Raw genomic sequence first — 13,410 nt, 5'->3', positions numbered from 1 at the left:
CACACAGTCATAAGAGGTAGACCCTGCCTTTGAAACCAGGCTGCCATGAATTCAAAGCTGAATGGCCACTGCCCACCCTGTGAAAGGCCATTAGCTCTTCCAACACACATGGACCCCAACGGGTCTACCTCTCACAATCTCTGAGCTCGGCCTAAGGCATACCGCGTGGAAAGATATTTGGGCTCCCATAGGATCTCTTATTCTCAGCGTCAGGCTGCACAGAAAATTCCCACCTATATCTCTAACAGGGTTTTCTATTCTAAATGGCACACACAAGCTATATGTCATACCCATAAGCCTTGCTGTCATGATGACTTTGGGGGAGCAGACAGAAGACCTCATAAACGTTAACCCAGTACTAGTAGACTTTCAGCAAATAGTCAACATTTTTTTTTCTGATTTTAAAAGCAACACACACTTAGAAATATACTCAAAACCCAAGCAATGTAGAAATGAATGATGATAACTCAGGTGGGATGTGGTTAAGGACAGAATAAAGTTCAGATGTCCATGATGCCTGTGATATGCAAAACAAAACCTACAAAACAAAACCAAACAACACAACAGTGACTTGAGTCTTACGAGGGCTACTTGGATTCTGTTACCTTAAAATGGCCCCATCAAAATGTCTCAGGAAAAAAAAGAAAAGAAAAAAAAGCAAGATGGAAGCCTCAAACACTCATTTGCATGGGTCCTCCATGATCAAACCTGCATGAGAGAGGAAAGAGCCTGGTCTTCCCACGACTGAAGCATTTCCAAAGTCACAAACCTTTCAGGGCCAAAATCAGGACAGTCCTGGGGCAACTGGGACAGCTGGTCACCACAGATTCATTGTTCTGGTACATTCCCCTTTGGTTCTCATTCTGACCTTCAGGACTAGCCAGGTCCCCAGGTCTTTCAGCATGTGAAGTCACCTCTGGTGCCCCCATCTCTCCGTTCCACCTCATCACCTGGGCTTCAATTTCTGCTCAGTGGATTCCTCCTCCTCCTCCCCATCTCTCACCTCCAACCCAACTCAGGACAATAAATATTCCCAAGGATCAGCTCTGTGCTCTGTTCCCTGTCTGGTGCCCTGGGAGAAGGAGAGGACACTTAAAGGTAGGTTGTCCCTTTCAAGAGACTCTGAGAGAGGCTTCCATAACCCCGAGGGCCCCCAAGGACTCCAGCCTCCTGGCTCAGGTGGGATCGGGAGCCTCCTCTGGGATCCCCTATCTTAGCAGAACATCCCATTCAATCATTTGTTTCACTGTCTGCCTGCATCATAGACTCCAGCTCCTTGGGGGACTGGACATGCCTGATTCCTCCATGTCTCAGGGTCCAGTTCTATCAGGCTCTGCTGAGTCAACATGGCATCCCCAATACCTTGCCTTAAGCTTCCTGTCCAGGACAGTGCACAGAGAGGTGGGACTACCTGCAACTTCAAGATCCTGGAGCTGGGCCTCAGCCAGAGGCCTGACCCTAAGAGACGGGACTTACCGCTGACCAGGCAGAGGGATGGAGTCCAGATGCCGGCCTCCAGGCAATGCCATCATGTTGATCCCAATTTGCAGCAAAGCCTTCCCACAGCGGTCGTGACCCTGGAAAAAGGGAGAGCAGGCCAAGGTCAAGGGATGCCCTGAGAGAGGAGGTGCAATGATTTTCTCTCCCAGTTCCTGGCTACAAGGAGCCAAGGCAGGTGTGGAGGAAAGTCCCCCTCACCCTCTTCTTTTTGAACCAACTTAGACTCCACTGTCCTCACACAAGTAGTGTAGGACTTAGTCCTATGTCCCAAGCTCACTAGGAATCCTTACAATCTTTTATCTCCCATTACCAAATATTTGCCTGACCCATCTCGCTTTGTTCCAAACATCGGGACACATAGACCAGCAAATATTACACAATACGTACTTATACTTAAAAAGTATCTATGGTTTATCTGGAATTCACATTTATGGGCATTGTGTATTATTTGCTAAATCTGGAAACTCTACACGCTAATTCTCCATAACCATCAGAGCACTGGGTTATTCACTTTGATTATGCCCGGGAAATGTGACTCTGTAATGAGCATGGTGGTTGCTTCCCCAAACCCATTCCACTTCAGATGATATAATTTCACCCAAACTGCTACTAACTGGTTCAGGAATAGGCATGGGACTCAATTCAGACCAATGAGCCATGACAGAATTGCTTCCAGAAAAAGTTTTCTTTCTCCTAACTGCAAACCACAAGGAGACAGTATCTGTCCCGCTGGACCTGAGCAAGGAAGCACGTCACTTCATTGCTGCTGGAGACCATCTTGCAATCAAGGGAGGACCCAGCTGGGAGAATAAAGTTGCCACACAGAGAATAATAAATCTGGGTCCTTGATCCCTGAGCCACTGAATCAATCAGTGATCCCTGGAGTCTGGCTCACCCCTAGGCCTATTATGTAAGATAATAAAGTTCTTGCTGTTTAGGTGAAGATTGCGTTGGTAAATAGCCAATAACAGCCCAACTGAAAACGGTAAACCAGGTTCTAGGGGCCTCCAATCCCAGCACTGAGGACCTACCTGGTTTGCCTGTGTCTCACAGATTGGACCAAGACAAGAGCGTCCTTCCACCTGTTGGACTCCTCCTGTCACCTATCCCTTCCTTGTTCCTCCCTCTCTGCCACCTCCTTCTCCAAGCCAGGGAGGAAGCCCTCCCTGAGGAAAAAGGAGATTCTGTCGCTTTTGCCTGGGTAGAGCAACCCAGGAGAAAACTGGCCATCATCTGGCGTGCCTTGAGCTGAAGAACAGCAGATTTCAAGACTTTCTGAGAAAACACAAGTATGAACTTGTGGGAAGAGAATAGCTAGGAAGGGTAAGATGAGTCCAGAAAAAGTTAACTCTTACTCCATGATTACAAATGACCCTTATGAGAAAAGAACGGAGGAGGACTTTAATTAACAGTGATATCGCTGGACATAATGTACCCTTTATGATGCGTGGAATAAAGAAGAAAACAGTCGATCTGGAAAGTATGGGAGCCAGGAGCTCAGAATAAACTAGGGCATTATGTAATTGCAGAGACTCACTCCTATTGCCTATTTCCTGGTCTGCAGGTCCCACCACCCTATAAGCCCCATAACCCAAGGGCCAGCCATGCAGCCAGCATTCTATGTATCTGTTGAAAAGATGAGTGGAATACATTTTTAATACCTTTATGCAGAGCCCGAGTTCTTTTTCTGTAACTGAGAATAATACTATCTATTGTATCTATTGTCAATGCTATCTATGATAACAGTGACCTGATTTAAGGACTGTGCAAGTGTCAGACCAGGGTGACAGTGTGATAAACAGTAGCCCTTTGTTATTCTCATGCCTCGAGAGTCTGCTGTACGCTCAGCCCTGTGGTCCACTTTGCTGAAGGTGACGCAGAAAATGAGACAAAGCCCAGAATGCTTTGATCGTGCTTGACAAGAGCCCATCAACATCGGCAGTATCGCCATTGTTATCTCTAGTGTTATGATCATGATTGAAAAAGTGTATTTTGGGGACCCAGTGAGTCAGCAGTCTGAAAAGGATGGCACACAAGAAAAAGCCAGAAACAACAAAAGGAGGTAACTGTTCCTCTTCTGACGCGCGGGACCAAAGAAACCCAACAGGAAATAGGAGCTTCGCAGAGTGAATACTACGAAGTCATCAGACAGCAGTGCGCAAGCAAATCTTATTTTACCTCCACTCCGTCATCAAGCAGAAAGGGAGGCAGCGTACAAACAGGGAAGGGGGGATTCAAACTTATGGGCTCCAAGGCCCTTCAAAGGGTGATCTAGTCAGGGTTCTGTGAGGAGATGAAGCATGTCCTTGGTATTGGGGGAGCTTTGGATCCGATCGAGTTGTATCTGATGCCCCCAGACAAAGGGACAGCTGTCATGAACAGAAACCTGGATGCAAGAGGATGACCTGAATTTCTAAGAGGTAGATTCTAGAAACACAGCTCAGTGACCCTGAAATCCTAGAACAGATTCCTAATTGCTGATCTGTAAGCCCCGCAGGCAGAAGCCAGCCAGAGCCCAGGAGGAACAAATCAGGCCCAGACAATCGGCCTCCTTTTCATTAGGGACTGTAGGCTCCTAGCAGAGGGGAATACGACAGTAAACCTGGTATATCTTGATTTCGTTAAAATGCCCCGGTGAGATGAACTTGTTCATCCATTTCACCCCTGGCTTCCCAGCAGTTGTGCCAGTGGAGACATCCAGCAAACAAAACCTTGGTTCCTGGGATTGCAGGTTTTCCCAGGGGCTGGGGAAGCCTTGTGGGGACGTGTGGGTTGCGTTTCCATTCCTGCCCTATCTACTGACTGTATTATTTATGCCTGCCTCTTTCCCCCAGTGGGACAAGGCTCCTCGATGCCTGAAAGCACATCTTGCTCAGTGTGAGCCTGGACCCAAGATCCTACATGATGACCTGCGTGGTAGAAACCAGGATTGTGAATCAGACCAGCTCACAGAGGAGCCACTGCTCATAGGTGCTGGCGATGGGGCACAGGTAAGAGAGAACATCTGGAAGGTAAGATAGGAAGTACCAAGAGTTTAACCCAGCTGATATTTTTAAAATATCTCTAATAATAATAATGGCTAGCATTTATTGAGTGTGTGCCATGAGCCAAGCACTGTTCTAAATGCCTCATATAGTATTAACTCATTTTATATGATCATCATGCCCATTATGGATGAGACTCTGAAATTCAGTGGTGGTGTGTGCATTGCTCAGGGTCACAAAGAGGACTAGGGTCCAGGCTTTAGGATTTTGAGGATTTCGAGGGGAGGTCCTGGAGCAGATGGAGGGATGACTACGACAGACAACAAACAAATGACAGGCGTCTGCATTTGCTAACTGGAAGCCCGACTCCCTTCCAAGGTCACAACCACACCTAGCCCTCCTTCACACCAAGTGCCTCCTTCTGCTCCCACCTCCCTGACTGGGAGTCCTCCAGCTTCGTCTGGTGCTGGCCCTCTATGACACAGCCAGAGGACAGAAGAACAGTCCTTAGAAAAATGAAGCAGACGCCAACACTCCACTCAAACGGAGGAAGGAAGAGGGGCACACCTCTTCTGTCCCTCATTTCTTGGTTCCTTTTGTGAGAGTCATGTGAACGGCTGTGGGCCCTAAAGGAATCAGGGATGAGGAAACCACATCCCAGCTAAGGCCTTAAATGTCACTAGCTTTACAGAGAGACCTGTTTCAAGCATGCAGCGCTCGTGGAAGTTCCCACAGCCTGCTGCCTTGGCAGCCCCCTCCCTAAGCCCTATGCTGGGTTCATTCTAGTGAGCAGAAATTCCAAGTACGATGGCTCCTGACAGCATGTCAGAAAGTGGACTCAAGGTAATCCCTTTGCTCCCCACTGTCTGTCCTCAATGGTGTTGCAAAAAAGAACTTGGATTTTGGGATCTGACAGACCTGGATTCCAATCCTGACTCTATACCAGATTAGTGCATGACCTTGAGAAAATCATGAAACCCCATGAATGAGGTTACCTCAATTATACCTGCCTCCTAGGAGCTTCATAGGGGTTAAATGTGATCACTTGCAAAAGCCCCTTAATAGTTGGGAAGGGAAGGGAAAGGGAAGGGAAGAGGGGAGGAAAAAGAGAAGAAAAAAAGAGAAGGAAAAAGGAAAGGAGAGGAAAGGAAAGGAAAGGGGTTGATAAAGGGAAAGGGAAGAGAAGGGAAGGAAAAGGGAAGGTTAGAGGGAAGGAAAGGAAAGGATAAAGGGAAAGGGAAATGAAAGGGAAAAGGGAAGGGAAGGGAAGGGAACAGAAGGGAAAGAATCATGTGCTTGGCACATGGCAGCCTCAAAGAGGAAGTGTTCTTCGTAGAAGGAGGAGTTGAGAAATGTGTCTCAGGGCAGAGATGCTGCCTTGGCCCTGGGAACAGTGGAAAGGACACAGACAGGAGTGAGTGAGAAAGAGGACACTCCCTCACTTCCGTCCCCACCCCACAACCCTGCCCAAGGCGCTTCCTAACTCACTGGAAATCTCACCCTCGAGGCTGCAGCCTTGGTTCTCTGGGGGCTCTCAGCAATGCCTCCCCCACCAGAAAAGGGTAGTTTACAAGACAAACCTGAAGTCTTAAGTGTCTCTGATTTAATTCAATGCCTGCTGTGACAACTGCTCATTTGGACAGCTCATTTCTGCTCCTGCCTCTTCTTAGAGGCAGACCTTGCTCACCTCCATTTGGCAAACAAGCCAGCTTGGACTCAGAAGGAAATGGTGGGCGATTTACAGTAAATTATTCAGTTAGAACCAGGATGGGAGCGGCTTCTGCCATTGTTTGATGGACCAATCCTGGTATGGTTCAAGGCTGGCCTGGGAATATTTAATCTGCAGAATCCATTAGGGCTGTCAACAAGGCGGGACAGTAAATATTGTGGAAAGAGATTAAGTTCCGCTCTGTGCTAGGTATAGAGAGGAGGCAGCTGGGGCAGTGGGTGGGGGAGGAATGAGAGGTGGGGATTCAATCAAGTCCCTCATTATGTGATCCCCTACACCCTCATTATTTCTCTTAGAATTTATCACAATTGTGATTAAACAACTGAAATTAGTGGCTTTAAGTTTTCTCCCTTGAGGATCCTGGGAGCAGGGACTGGAGGTCTGTCCTGCCCACTGCTGTATCCCCCACACCCCCTCTGGCAGGTGCCTGGTGCACAGTGATCAGATCAATGAACTCTTATTGACAGACTGGGTGGGTTCTTACCGGAACCCCAGCTTCCTCACTGGTAAAAGAGAGAGACAGGTACCTATGCTGTCACGCTGTGATCAGTACTGGTTGAGAGGGTTGTGGGAGGGCCTTTTCCAACCATACATGCTGCAGGGAGAGGGCTTGGCATCCTAACACCCACTGAGACAAAGTCACTTGCCCCTCCTGAGTTTCTGTGGTCCTCACTGTTCAATCATACCTGGCTGAGCAGGCTCCTTCCCCACCATGAGCTCTTTGCTCTGCTAGGCAGGTTCTCCCAAACAGACAGACAGACAGACAGACAGACAAGAGACAGTTGCATGACAGCTGAAAAAACTGGGGGAAAAAAGAGGGGTTGCTAAGGGATGTCCAGAAGGCTTTCCAGCTGTGTTAGGCGGGAATGGAAAATGGGGAGAAGGGGTCACGGCAAGTTTCTCAAGGCATGACCCTAAAAGTGACCCTTGCAAGAGGCATTTGAAGACAGAGGAAAGGGGAAGGTGCAAAGGGAAGAGTGCAGAGGCAGAGGGAAGAGCATGGGAATTTCAGGGAACTGCAAGTGTCTCTAGAAGGCTGTAGTGAGCACTTCAGGCTGGGGGAGGGGCCTAGGGGAAAATATCCTAGTGGCATGGGAATGCAGACGAAGGAGTGACCACTTTCAGCTGAACTGGGTCTTATGTGCAGGGTGGGATTTTGCCAAGTGAAGATAGGACAAGGACGTCCAGTGCCAAGAGAGCAGTGTGAGAAGTGGCAAAAAGACCAGAAAATGAAGCAAGTATTCAGGGACCCAGATTCCTTCATGGGGCTGGAGCGAAGGTGCCTCTGTGGCACCTTCTTTGGATGCCAGATTCTTTGGATTCTATCCTGTGGGTAATAGGGAGTCACTGAAGGTTGTTTGAGTAGGGGACTGAAATGATCAGAGTGGAATTTCAGCTTCCATGGTGACCAGTAAGTGGAGGGACTCCAGGGAGTGAGGCCAGCAGCAGGGGGCCATTTAAGAGACAGATGCTACTCCCAAGGGGAACCACAAAAGTCCTGGGGTTAGAGCCATGGGGACTTGCAGTAGAAAGGAGGGCGGTTACAATGAGCTTTAGGAGGTAATGACAATGAGCTTCCCTCCTTGTCCCCACTCAAGGCCCTGTTGATCTGCAGGAGGGTGGCAATAGTCATCGAGACATTTCAGTATTGCAAGCTGGGGTGGTCAGCATCCTGCAGCAATCAGATATCTGACTCTCTGACTCTCATTCTCAGGGGAGGCACAAGAAACTAAGCAGGCTGTCACCTAGCTTGAATGGACTACTACAACCTACTGAACGGACTGAGCCTTATGAAATACAGACAGAGCAACTCTCTAGAGGAAGCCCGAGTGACATTTTACAGCTGTCAGGCAACAGGGTCCAGTAAGTGGACAGAATAGACCTCCGGGCTCCCAGAGCTAGGCAGCCCAGCATGACTATGTGTCAGGTAGGGGCCACCTACACCTGAGCTCTGCTCCTCCATTCCAGATTTAGAACAGTTTCAACAAAGCACAGGCAAGGCTCCGAGTCTCCCCCTGATTAACTGGATACATCTATCTTCTAGGCTTTACCTGAAAAGTAACAAGAATCCCACCTGCACAAATATGTCAAGGGTAAGACTATAGCCTCCAGCCTCCAGCCACAATCTAGGTAGCCTTCCCGGAGGAGCTCACATCATAAAGCTAGAGTATTAGAACTAGTAGGAGGCCTTAGGGATTCCTGCTTTGTAATAATAACTATAATGATAATAATGAGAAGGAGAAGAGGGAGAAATATTTAGGGTACAAACATTATGTTAGACATTAGGGTAAGTGCTTTAAATTTCATCTTCAAAATACTCTTGTTATCCCCATTTTTCAGATGAGGAAACTGAGGCACAGAGACGAGCCTGGGCAGATGGAGAGACCCATTCAGAGAGGGGAAGAGATCTGTTTGAGGTCACATAGCAGCTGAGCTATATCTGGGACATGCACCCTGGTCTCCTCACTGCCATCAACTTCCCCATGGGAAATCCAAGGAAGGCTTTGTGTGATTAGAGCCCTGAGAGACCCCCCCAGGCTCAGAGTGACTTACCCGGGGAAGTCAATGGTTCTGGCACTTCGCCATCTACAAAGTGGGACAGTTACTCATGCTCTTTCTCTTTTGCTGCTGCTATCAACACAGGAAAATGAAAAGTGGAGAGAGAAATTACAGGGATTCCTAGTCTAATTAGGCCCAGTTTTGGAATGAGCCAGGCAGCTGGATGCAGACTCCCCAGGGGTCTGAGAGAAGGAAACAGAGTCAAGATCTCCCTACAAAGTTCTATGTGCCCCAGTCCCTAATCAATATGACAGCCCATCCTCTAAATGGCTCCAACTTGTCAAAGATAAGCCCTAGGCAGCCTTTCCTGAAGGAGCATGTGTAACAGTCCTGGAGGAAGCCCAAATTCCTGGAGACTAGAAAGCCATGCTGACCCCCATCCTATACCCTGGGGTGGGTCCTTCCTGGCTCCAGGACTCCAACACCCCAGCTGCCCATCAGATGAACGCCCAGCCCTGAACCACAAAAGGAAACTGCGGTTGCAGGCGTTTGGGAGCTGGACTTGAGCTGCTGACTTTCTAAGGGTCAGAAGTGAGCAAGTGGCGCCCCAGACCTCCAGGACCTTTGGCAGAGCGTAGCCCCTGGGAGATACTCGGCTGGACCTTTTGGCCACCCCAGTCCAGACCTCTGTTGCTTAAGATTACAGATTCGGAGTCAGTTACTAGCTGTATGATCACGGGCATTAAGTGTCCTTATCTGTAATGCTGGGTATATAAGAAGGACAATGGAAGCAATGGTTCCTTCCTTAGGGTGCTATGGTGTGGATCATTGAGATCCCATGTGCACCCAGCACATGGGGTGCTTGATATAAGACTGGTTCTATTTCTCTCCTGGTGAGGACAAGTACCTCGCAGTCGGGAAACAGCCAGATGGAGGCCATGCTACAGCCTCCTGAACTATATCCAACTAGTCAACTGCTTTTTACTCTTTAACTTTTTAATTATCCCTTCTTACTTTCTAACTTTTCCTGATGTGAATGTTAGCCAACTGCTCAAACGTTCCTTAGCTCTGATTTGCAAAAGTGAGAGCTCTCTCTCCCTGGGCCCAGATCCCAGGGTGCTAAAATTAACAACCAGTATACTTTAAGCTAATGACTTACTGGTCGTGACTGCCACAAAGAGACATAATTTTCAGATAAAAGCCATTAGAGAAAATTGAATAGCTCCAGCGTGGTGAAAATTTGGATACATCTTGTTTCATAAATCACACTCAGAGGTTACACTGGGCAAGCTATTTCCCTCTCTGAGTCACGATGAGGCCCCAGTTTGAGGGGTTCTATACACCCTTGGGAAAGAAGACATAGAGGAGAGAACCATGCAGTCTGGAGCATAGAAGGAGTCAAACCTGAACAGCCCATTCACAGAAGGTTGTCTTATTAAGACTCATTTAAGTCTGATATGTCACATGTCCTAGTAGCATCCAAACAGTGCAATGCAAGGTGTCTAGTACTGAGTAGCAACTCAATAAATATTAGTCGTTACCCAATAGGGGATTCCACGGTTCTCCAAAAACATTGTGCCCTTCCATAATGCTATGCATTGGTCATGACACCACAACATGTCCAGACCAAAATAGCGTCAATTCTCTTCTTCTATCTCCAGGTAATACCAATGTTTCAGGACTCAGTTCTAATCCCACCTCATCTGAGAGGCCTTCTCCAACCACTCTAACTGATAGTAATTTCTCCCTCCAAAAAGTTTCCTAGGAATCAATGAAAGTGGGAGATCTTGAACAGTTTTAAATTATATTGTAATAGAAAGTATATTTTCTCCATGTCCCTCTCTCTTCCCCAGTCCACCTGTTAAAGTGATGCCACAGCAACTGGAAAGTCACAATACACCAAGGCCAAAAAAGATGGAGGAAGATGATTCCTGAACACTTTTGGGGGTAGAGCCACCCAACTCACATCAGTCCAGGGGGGGGCGGTAAGTAAGAAACACACACAATGTGCTAGACCACTAATATTGGGGGGTTGTTTGTTATAGCAACTAATCTGAATTAACCTAATTACAAAAACCCAAATAGATGTTATACTTATGGCATCTGTAAGTGTGCTAGACACAGAAGTCTCTCAGTAAATATAAGCTCCTTTTCTCTTCTTCTCCAGCCTTGGAGATGGTGGAATATTGTGTTGTCTACTAACAATGAGCCCTCTGGACCCTGACTCTAGTTCATGTACCATATAGCCAGAGTCCAGAGGTTGATGAGGTGAGTGTAGGATGGAATAAATACCTACAAACGTTCGAAGTCCCATCAGTTCCGAGACTAAGATTGTTTCTCAACCACTGCCTTCTCTGCTCATATGCATCCATTCACAATAATAGCTAAATTTTATTATACTCAGGTGGTTCTCAGATGCATTTTTTTTTCATGTTTTAGCAACTGAAATAAGGATGCATGTTTCAGTCAATGGTATCTTAACACTGTGTCACAGTTTAATTGAAAGCGTATTTTTTCTTTGAAGAAGTAACAGGTCATCTTATAATCTGTGGCATCTTAAATTCAATGAAATATAGTACTAGGCACTTAAGTATATGCCAAGCACTCTTCTAAGTGCTTCCCAGAAAAAAATTCATTTATTTCTCAAAAAATCCAAAATAATCAGTACCACTATTATCCCCATTTTAAAGATGTGGAAATGAAGACCCAGAGGGATTCAATAATTTGCCAAGGCACACAGCTAGTAAGCTGAGTGACGATAAAAATGACACCCACTCTTTAAGGAATTTCATACCATGCCACTTTTTTTTTAGCTCCTGGTTTTTAGGTGACTAAATAGAGTCCCCTTCTTATAGAGAAAGATCACACATGAATTTTATGTTTGGCAATATGGTGGATCACATATCTAAAATACTTCTCCATAAGAAGAATTTGGAAGGACTGATAAAAATGTTCTCAATGTTTTTAAAATGCATCACAAAAAGATAAGCAATCTGGAGAGCCAGGAAGAAAGCAAAAGCAGGAACCAGGGGTAATAAGCAAGAACTGAAGGGAGTTTTTGCCCTAAGAACATCTGCTACTGTACTCCTTAAGCTTCTGTTTCACATGTGTATGGGGCAGGGAAAACTAGGCACAAAGCCTAGGGATTAGGGAAGGAATCAAATAGGGATCCAAAAGATCAGAAGCTCAATGTTGAGAGTAAATGAGAAATAATCTTCCATACAGAAGATGCAAGAAAAGTGTCCCAAATTTTGCATTGAGTAAAGGGAAGTAAAATCTCTCCCAAGAATTAATGACCACAATATGGCCTTCATATAGGTTTGTGGCCTGAATTCACACTATCTGGAAGGGAGGGACTCAATTAGAGAATTAAGTTTCAAGAAATAAAAGAGAGTCTTGGAAATATTTTCAAGGAACAAAGGCTATAAAATATGACCAAGCAGATTTGAGAAAGAACCAAATTTGAGATGGAACTTTTATAAATTAAAAAATGTATAATTAAAATGAAAAACTCACTGGACAGATTAATCACAGCTAAGGAATGAATTAGTGTACTAAAAGGACAAAAGAAATGATCCAAAATGTAGCTCAGAAAGACAAAGGGAGAGAAAACGTGAGTGAAATAAAGCTAAGGAATAAAGAGTTAAGTAGTCTACCAAGTATTTAATCAGATTTCCAAAGGCAGATAAAATAAAAAGAGCAGAGGAAAAAGTGATATTCAAAGAAACAGTGGCTGAATTTTTTCCCAGAAATTTTGAAAGACAAAGCAACTTTCAAATCCAGGAATGCCGATGAATTTCAAGCAGGAAAAATACAAAATATATACACACCCTAGAAAACTCCTAAGACTAAAGAACACCAAAGATAAAGATTTTAAAGCAACCAAAGGGGGCAAAAGAGAAGGAGAGAGAGACAGAGACTCAGAGAGACAGAGAGACAGAGAGAATTAGACCAACAGGTGACCACTTAAGAGCAACAATGAAAGTTAGCAGGCAATGAGAAAATATCTGATTACAAAAAATAATTGTCCTGAAATTCTATATCCGTAGAAACTCTTTTCAAGAGTAAGGAATGAAATAAAGAAATTTTCAAAGAGGTAAAACCCCATAAAGGAAATTCTAAAGGATTTCAGGCGGAAAGAATATAATGCCAGAATGGAAGATTTGAGATACAAGAAAGAATGATGAGCAAACTTACTTGTAACATTTGAGTAAATCTAAACAAACCTTAATTATAAGAAACAATTACACCTCACCTGTGAGGTAAGGGGAAAAAAGATAAATTCAAAATACTGTATGCAAATTCAAAAGGGATGAATAAAGTGTTCTAAATTTCTTTTATTTGAGGAGAAGGAAAATAGAGATGTAACTTTAGCCTTATTAGGTAATGATTAATGCTGTAATATCTAGGGTTACCTTATTAGGTTATGATAAATGCTATAATATGTATGCATAACTAAAATAATTTACATAAAAATAAAAATAAATATTACCATTCAAATAAGTTAAAAGGGGAAAAAATAAATGAGTAATAAAAAAAAGCAACAAAAAAGAAGAAAAAAGAAGTTTGGGAGGCCATTATTGGTGAATAATAGTAATCACAGTAAGGGGAGGACAAATTAAACAAGCTAATTGTAAGCAAAGATTATAAAGTGTGCATTCCACTTACCACATTCACACACACACACACACACACACA

At 45.1% G+C, this 13,410-nt stretch overlaps 1 protein-coding gene across 1 annotated transcript in view; it reads right to left on the bottom strand.

Annotated features, from left to right (window-relative positions):
• Positions 1 to 13,410, bottom strand: part of INSC (INSC spindle orientation adaptor protein) — a 120,202-nt gene that overhangs the window by 85,600 nt on the left and 21,192 nt on the right. Inside the window, exon 2 of the mRNA XM_044260906.1 lies at positions 1,477 to 1,577. Within this exon, the coding sequence (XP_044116841.1) occupies positions 1,477 to 1,577 (101 nt within the window). The remainder of the gene's footprint in view (positions 1 to 1,476; positions 1,578 to 13,410) is intronic.

The sequence above is a fragment of the Neovison vison genome, chromosome 7, assembly GCF_020171115.1.
Source record: "Neovison vison isolate M4711 chromosome 7, ASM_NN_V1, whole genome shotgun sequence".
In the NCBI taxonomy this organism is placed as follows: Eukaryota; Metazoa; Chordata; class Mammalia; order Carnivora; family Mustelidae; genus Neogale; species Neogale vison.
Note: the sequence above shows the minus strand (reverse complement) of the source record. Positions and strands in the feature narration are given on the sequence as shown.